We start from the raw sequence: 7,074 nt of genomic DNA, 5'->3' as shown, positions 1-7,074 counted from the left end.
GACTGTGAGCAGGCTCTTTAAGGCACTCGCTGAAAGCTCTTCTGCTCTGACCTGAGACCTGCCGCCCAGAGGCTCATTCAGATCTCAGACCACAGCACCTCTCCCCTGATTTGAGCCCTCAGCTAGGATGTCCCTTCTCCCCTACTCTGTAGAGATGGGAGAACAGGGGGTGACAGAAGGCGGACACCCTGACATCAGCACACACACACACCATACACGCACTCTCTCTCTCTCTCTCTCTCTGCACAGCCAGCAGGAGGATCCCTGGAGAAGGTTCAGGAACAACAAGGCTGCAATGCAGGAGGGGGTGGCCTGACCACATGCGGTTGTACACAGCTCTGCTTATCGAGTGCACGGCACTGGATATGCTCCTGCACAGCTGCCCAACTGTGCAGCGTAGAGGGAACACAGGTTGTGTCCCCACTTATCCTTGTCTGCGTCCCCCACAAGCCCTGGAGCTAGGAATGAGCCCAACCCTGGGGGGGGGGGAGGGGAGATGTGGCCCAGGAGTAAAAGGATTGAGACTAGGGCTGCAGTGTGGGGCGAGACTAGGAGTGGGGCTAGGGCTGGAGCCGCAAAGGCTGAAGCTGGGGGCAGAGCCGCAACTGATATGCAATGGGGGACCCATAGCAACACCCACAGTCAGTGCAGCTCCTCTCCTGCCCACATCCCCAGCTCCAAGCCAGAGCCAGCGCCTGAGGGCAGGAGCAGAGCCACACTGAGGCTGAGGGTAAGACCAGGCACAGAGAGTCAGTGATGTGACTGGGTGCAGGGTGGGGAGAGGCGCTGGGCCAGGCCTGGCGGGTGACGAGCCAGGCTGCGCAGTGAGGCGTGCAAGGCGGCAGGGTTGGGTGCCAGGCCTGGCGGGTGACGAGCCAGGCTGCGCAGTGCAGGGAGAGGAGGGGTAGGGAGCCGGGCCAGGCTGGACTGTGCAGGGTGGGGAGAGGCGCTGGGCCGGGCCTGGCGGGGGAGGCGCTAGGCTGCGCAGTGAGGCGTGCAAGGCGGCAGGGTTGGGTGCCAGGCCGGGCGGGCCAGCGGCGCGGGGAGGAGCCGAGGCGGGGGCGGGCACCTGCGTGCAGCCGGGTGCGCAGCCAGCAGAGGGCTCGCTCCGCTGCTCCCAGCAGTAGCAGCAGCAGCAGCCGCCAGCCGGCGCGGGAGGAGCGGCCCAGCTCGGCCGGCCGGGATCGCTGGGGCTGGGCCGCGCGGGGCCCCGGGCCGGCGCCGAGGATGCCGCTGGGGCTGAAGCCCACGTGCAGCGTGTGCCGCAGCACCTCCTCCTCCATGTGGAAGAAGGGCGGCCAGGGCGAGATCCTCTGCAACAACTGCACGGGCCGCGCCGGGGCGCCCGGGCCCGGGCCCTTCGCCACCACCTCGGCCGCCGCCCAGCACAGCAACGGGGGCGGCGGCAAACAGGTCAGGCGGCCGGGCCAGCGGTGGGGGCTCCTGGGGGCTTACACGGGGCCTGACACCCCGGCGGGCGGAGAGCGGAGCCCGCTGCTGCTGCGCCAGTGGCCGCGCTCCTCGGGCTGCCGGGCCCGCGGCTGCGGGGCCGCCCCGGGAGCAGCGAGGGAGGCGCGGGCCCGCGGAGCTCCCTGGGCTTGTGGCCACAAGTAACGTGCGCGCCCCTCCCTGCTTCCCCCCTTGGCTGTTCCCGTGGCAGAGCAAGCAGGAGATCCACAGGCGGTCGGCGCGGCTGAGGAACACAAAATACAAATCCGCCCCGGCTGCCGAAAAGAAGGTTTCTACCAAAGGCAAAGGGAGAAGACACATTTTCAAGTTAAAGAACGTAAGCGGGCCCTGCCTGGTGTCTTGTGTGTGTTCTAGTTATGCTGGCGAAGGCCCCTTGTGTCGGTAGAACAGACTTCACTTGAAGGGCTTCCCTAGACTTGCCAGAGGATCCTCACTACTGATCTTCTGGGGCCGTATTTAGTGGGTCTGGTAAAGGCCCAATAAATCCAACACTGAGGGTGCCCTCCTTGACTCCGCACAAAGTAAGGGAAGGCCACAGGAGAGTTTCTCCATCAGCCTCCAACTGTGGGGCTGCCCCTGAAAATTGACATCAGGCACCTTGACTCTAGCTACTCAGTTTTCGTAGTTGGAATTACGTATCTTGCATCAATTTTCTCCAGCGGTGTAGACCTGGCCTAAAGTTGTGACTGAGACTACATCTACATTACAGCAGTAGACCCTGGTACTCTACCGTTGAGAGAAGAGTAAGGGAAATCAAATTGAGGGGAGAGGTTTCTCCAGTCAACCCCACACAGTGTAGACCTTGCAGTAACTCACCCTAAAGTAGGTTAACTCTAGGGATGTTACATTTCGATTAATTGACTAATCAAATAGTTGATGTAACTATTCGATTAGGACACTACCGCCTTTGATTTGTAGAAACAGCCCCCAGGCTGTTGGTACACTTCAAAGGGAAAAGTGCTGCGGGGAGTACGGGGCCAGTGGGGGACAGAAAATTGAAAGAACGGAGGGATTTTTCCGATAAGAGGGAGTTCTTTCGAAAGAAGAGGCCTCCAAGAAATAACACAGGTGCCCTGGTGGGCACTCTGTCCATACTAATTACCGGAGCTCGCCGAACTGCGGCATGCCCCGCTCGCCAGCCGCGCTGTCCAGCGATCTGCGCATGTGCGGATCGCCTGAACCTGGCTCTTCCAGGTTACAATCTACTCACCACTGGCGAATAGATTGAATTATTTGTCGAGCCCTGCTAATTACAACTTAAATGCAGGAAAGCGTCCAATAAATGTGGACACTATCTTTCGAAAAAGCACATTGCTTTTTTGTTGCGCTCTTGCTGTGTGGATGCTCTCTTTCTAAATAAGCTTTACTTGGAAGATCTCTTTTGGAAAAACTTCTTCCAAAAGAAGCATGTGGTCTAGACAGCCCTAAAGCAGCAGTACTGCGGGAAGCCCAGGGCCGCTCCCCCACTGACCCTGGACTCTGTGCAGTGCTGCCACTTTGAAATGCTGCAGGGAGCCCAGAGTCAGCTCCCCATAGCATTTCAAAGCGGCAGCGCTACGTGGAGCCTGGGAATTTTAATCCACCCTGATTTCTGAGAACTTGCATTTGCCCTCCTTGTTATTTCTTTTACATCTCCATTTGTGCAGTCACGTTAGTCAGGATAGGATATGGTTGAAGTGTCAGGTACCCAGATTTGGATTGTCTCTACCCCTGAGCAGTGTGAACAAATCTCACATATCTGTATAAGGGGTTGTTCTGCCGCCTCCTCTGAACTGAATTCTCAAGCGTCCTACACATTCTCCTCCTCTTCCCTACTTTCATGTTTAACATTGAGACTGGTGGTACAAGTTTATAACCAGTCATCTCAAAAAATGAGGTTTTAAATAGAAATAACTTCAGTGGTGTCACTGCAATTTTTAATGTAAATATTTAGAAAACTTACTTCTTGTCCTTTCTTTTTTTATGTGAAAATTCTGTTGTAGTATCTCAGATTTGCTATAATTTTCTTTCCTATTTTTGTAGACAGCAGTGATATTTTTCTTATGAGTTTTTTTCCACAAAAAATTCCTCCTTTTTTAATGTTGTTTCTTTAGCCCATCAAGGCTCCTGAGTCTGTATCGACAATAATTACAGCAGAATCCATCTTTCATAAGGTATGTATTGTTTATATAGAGAAGAAGACGCTGCTATTCCTCCAAGACACTCAAAAATTATCACAGACAGAAGGGACTTTATTTACAAAAAATATTTCTTCCTGTCACAAACAGGAATCCCAAACATCACTGTGTTGTATAGTATTGTTACATTGCTGCTCCTAATAATAGAAAATTGTTGACTTCAGAAGATTTAATCTTTATCTTTAGAAGTTACGCTTTAAATTGTGTAATTCTTATAAAGGGAACCTGTTTTTTACTGAAAACATTTCAAAAAACACACTTGGTAATTTATGAAAGTGTCAGCTTTCACTATTTTTTGGGGGAACCAAAAAGTTAATATTTATTTTCAGCAGTAGTTCAAATTTAGTGTGATGGGTCCTATTTTAAATAGAGGAAATATCCCAAGTATAAGAGGTTCTCTTTGTGAAGTTCTGGCTTCAAGAAATGTTGTTGCAGTCCATGGGAACACTATAGAAGTTTGAAAAAAAAATAAGCCAAACTTAAAAAGCAAGAAATGTTCTGAGGAACCAAAATACTGATGTGTCTATCACCTCTGTGAAAATAAATGTATATTCCAGTGTTTCTTAAACTTTTTAAGACAGAAGAATACCAAACAATATTTTTTTTTAATGAGGAACACCAAGGACTTTTTGTTGAGGGGGAGCGGGGGGGATCGCAGGCGGGCCCTTTAAGGGTGGCCATTTTTAACTCTGTTCTCCATGGCACACCTCCAACTTTCTCATGGCACACCGCTGTGCCACGGAACACAGTTTAAGAAACACTGGTATATTTTCACTTATGCTTTTTTAATAGGATGTTTGCGGCATTCAGTCTGTAGCAGTGTCTATAGCTGGGAAAGGGCTCAAAAATTACATGGTGGTTTTTTTTTTTTTTTAAAGTGAGATGGTTCATCTTTTTTCCCCCAAGGGGAAAAATCAAAACAGAAGTAAATAATTTATCTCAAAGACTTCTGGCTCTAGAATGACATGTAGCTCCCGAGACAGCATATAGACTGGCTCTTGTGATGCTCTGAAGACCTGTGCTTGATACCCTGGTGTCAGTGAGGCAGTGATTCTACTTCTGCAGAATAGAAACTAACTCAGGCCATGGGACAGTAGTTGGTTTTGCACAGACCATACTAAGGGAGAAGAATTATTATATTTTACAGCAGCCCTTTCCCTTTGATTGGAAAGGCTGATTTGTTGGAGCGCTTGGGAAAAGACTGCAGCTTCTCAGGACTGGAGATGAGATCTAAACATTGTGCTTATAAATAAATGGTGTTAGAGAGGGATAATTTGGTATTTAAAGCATCCTTGAAGAGAGCTGAAGAAAGTTCCAGGTAGTTGCTAGTATAGTCAGGTTTTTAAGGAAGTAATTATCTGTATCTTTTCCAGGGAGTGTACTATCAAATTGGAGATGTTGTTTCAGTGGTTGATGAGCATGATGGAAAAACATACTATGCTCAGATTAGGGGGTTTATTCAGGACCAATACTGTGAAAAGAGTGCTGCTTTAACATGGCTCATTCCTACTGTAGCCAGTCCTAAAGACTGTTTTGACCCTGCATCCTATATCATAGGTAAGTGCCAAGACTACTTATAACTTGTATACTTGGCTACACTTGTACAAAAACATCTTATATAGACTGCACCTATCTGTGGTGTAATTTGTAGAATGCTTTATTGTTCTCTGGCCATTTATGTAGTTTTAGGCCTGGATCCTGTAAATCCTCAAGGCACAGATAAAACGGAGTAGTCCTATTTGAGTTGAGTAGGTTTACTTACGTACATGAAAATAATCATAGGCATAATTGGAGCCTGCCCAGATATAGATTTCTGTTTGCTGATGTAGATATCCATAGATAGAAATCTGTATCTGCGGGGCTGTACTCCCAAGAACCACAGCAGCTAAATGAGAAAAATGTGGTGCTGTTGTTCCTAGTAGCCAGTGCCTTGCGCTGTCAGCTCCTGCCAGCTGTGTGGCTGTATCTCCCCAAACTGGGTCTCCGGTCTGCAATGACACAGTCCTGCTGGAGACAATACAGCCATATGGCTTGGAGGAACTGCGAGAATGGGGCGCTGGATCCTGGGAGCAGCAGCACCACCTTGTTTAACTGCTGCTGTTCTCCACAGAAGAGTCCTGCAGATCAGCAGATACCCATTTATAGCTGCATAAGCAGATACAAATTTGTATCTATGCAGGGCTCTAGGTGTAATTGTTGTGGGCTTGGGGACTTAATTATCTGAGTCTAGCCTGGGAGTCTAGTCATGGCTGGAAAAAGTAGGTAACTTACCCTACAGGCCTAGAGTCTCCCCTTGGTTTACAAAAGACTCAAATTAGGTGAAACTCACTTTGGGTGTACGGAGGGATTGGTATGGAGGGGAGCCCTGTGTGACAGTTCCTATTACAAACATCAAATATGAATATATTTGAGAGAGAAAAAATGAGCTGGATATGCACTTCAAGCATAGACAGCAGCTAAATTCACTACATAAGTTTTTTTTCAACTCTACTCATAACTAACTAGTGGAAGACTGCTTCAACGCTCGTGTACACAGAACGGAACACATTTAAAAAGGCTTTTACCATATTGCAGGTTTTTAATTGAAAAAGAAGTGCTCTCAAACTGTGGCTGCTGTCCGTGTTATGTTCATTTGATATATAATGTTTAAAGCTGAAAGTGTTACTTTGTGTTTTAGGACCAGAAGAAGATCTTCCAAGGAAAATGGAATACTTAGAATTTGTTTGTCATGCACCTTCAGAATATTTCAAATCTCGATCATCTCCCTTCCCTACTGTTCCTACTAGACCCGAAAAAGGCTATATCTGGACTCATGTTGGACCTACTCCTGCAATCTCCATCAAGGAAACTGTTACCAACAATTTATAGTCCTTAAGTACTCTTTAAGCATATGCTGGCTGTATTCTGAGCCTCTATCATCTATTACAAGACGTTTTTTATTTCTATAAACTGGTTGACCACATGTATTATGGTGGTGTTTATTTTTTTTAATTATCTGACTTGGAAAGAAATGTTTATTTAATGCTTCCATTCCCCTTTTTTGCTCCAATTAAAGCCACTTTTTTGCCACCATTGCTCAAATATGAGGAACTACAAGTATAGTATTTTCCTTGCTACTATCATGAGTTAGTGATTTATTTCAGTTGACTGGCCCTATAATCTTCTAAACTTGCCACTGTCTCTTACAAAGGAAGACTAGCACTATGTGCAGTATTTTTAAGTGCCATCACTACATGCACAACATACAGCTAAGGTATGCATTTTAGTCTTTGATGTGGCTATGCTACACACACTTTTATTCATGTTTTTAATGAAATCATATCAAGTGTACTGAGCTGAATTTTTAAAATGGATACAGTTATTGAGTTTCTTTAAAACTGCATAGGGGAGAGAGAGAGACTGATTCAAGAACTAGCATTCTGTGGTT

General features: G+C 47.6%; 1 protein-coding gene across 1 annotated transcript; it reads left to right on the top strand.

Moving 5' to 3' along the window:
• Positions 1-1,053: 1,053 nt before the first annotated feature.
• On the top strand, positions 1,054-6,609 carry GATAD1 (GATA zinc finger domain containing 1). Its single transcript, XM_075922378.1, has 5 exons — positions 1,054-1,413; positions 1,661-1,786; positions 3,564-3,623; positions 5,021-5,204; positions 6,325-6,609. Exons 1-5 carry the CDS (start codon positions 1,228-1,230, stop codon positions 6,513-6,515), a joined length of 747 nt encoding a protein of 248 aa, XP_075778493.1. The 5' UTR covers positions 1,054-1,227; the 3' UTR covers positions 6,516-6,609.
• Positions 6,610-7,074: the final 465 nt, after the last annotated feature.

This window comes from Pelodiscus sinensis, chromosome 2 (genome assembly GCF_049634645.1).
Source record: "Pelodiscus sinensis isolate JC-2024 chromosome 2, ASM4963464v1, whole genome shotgun sequence".
Lineage (NCBI taxonomy): Eukaryota > Metazoa > Chordata > Testudines > Trionychidae > Pelodiscus > Pelodiscus sinensis.
The sequence above is the reverse complement of the archived record's forward strand: the minus strand, read 5'-3'. Positions and strand labels throughout refer to the sequence as shown.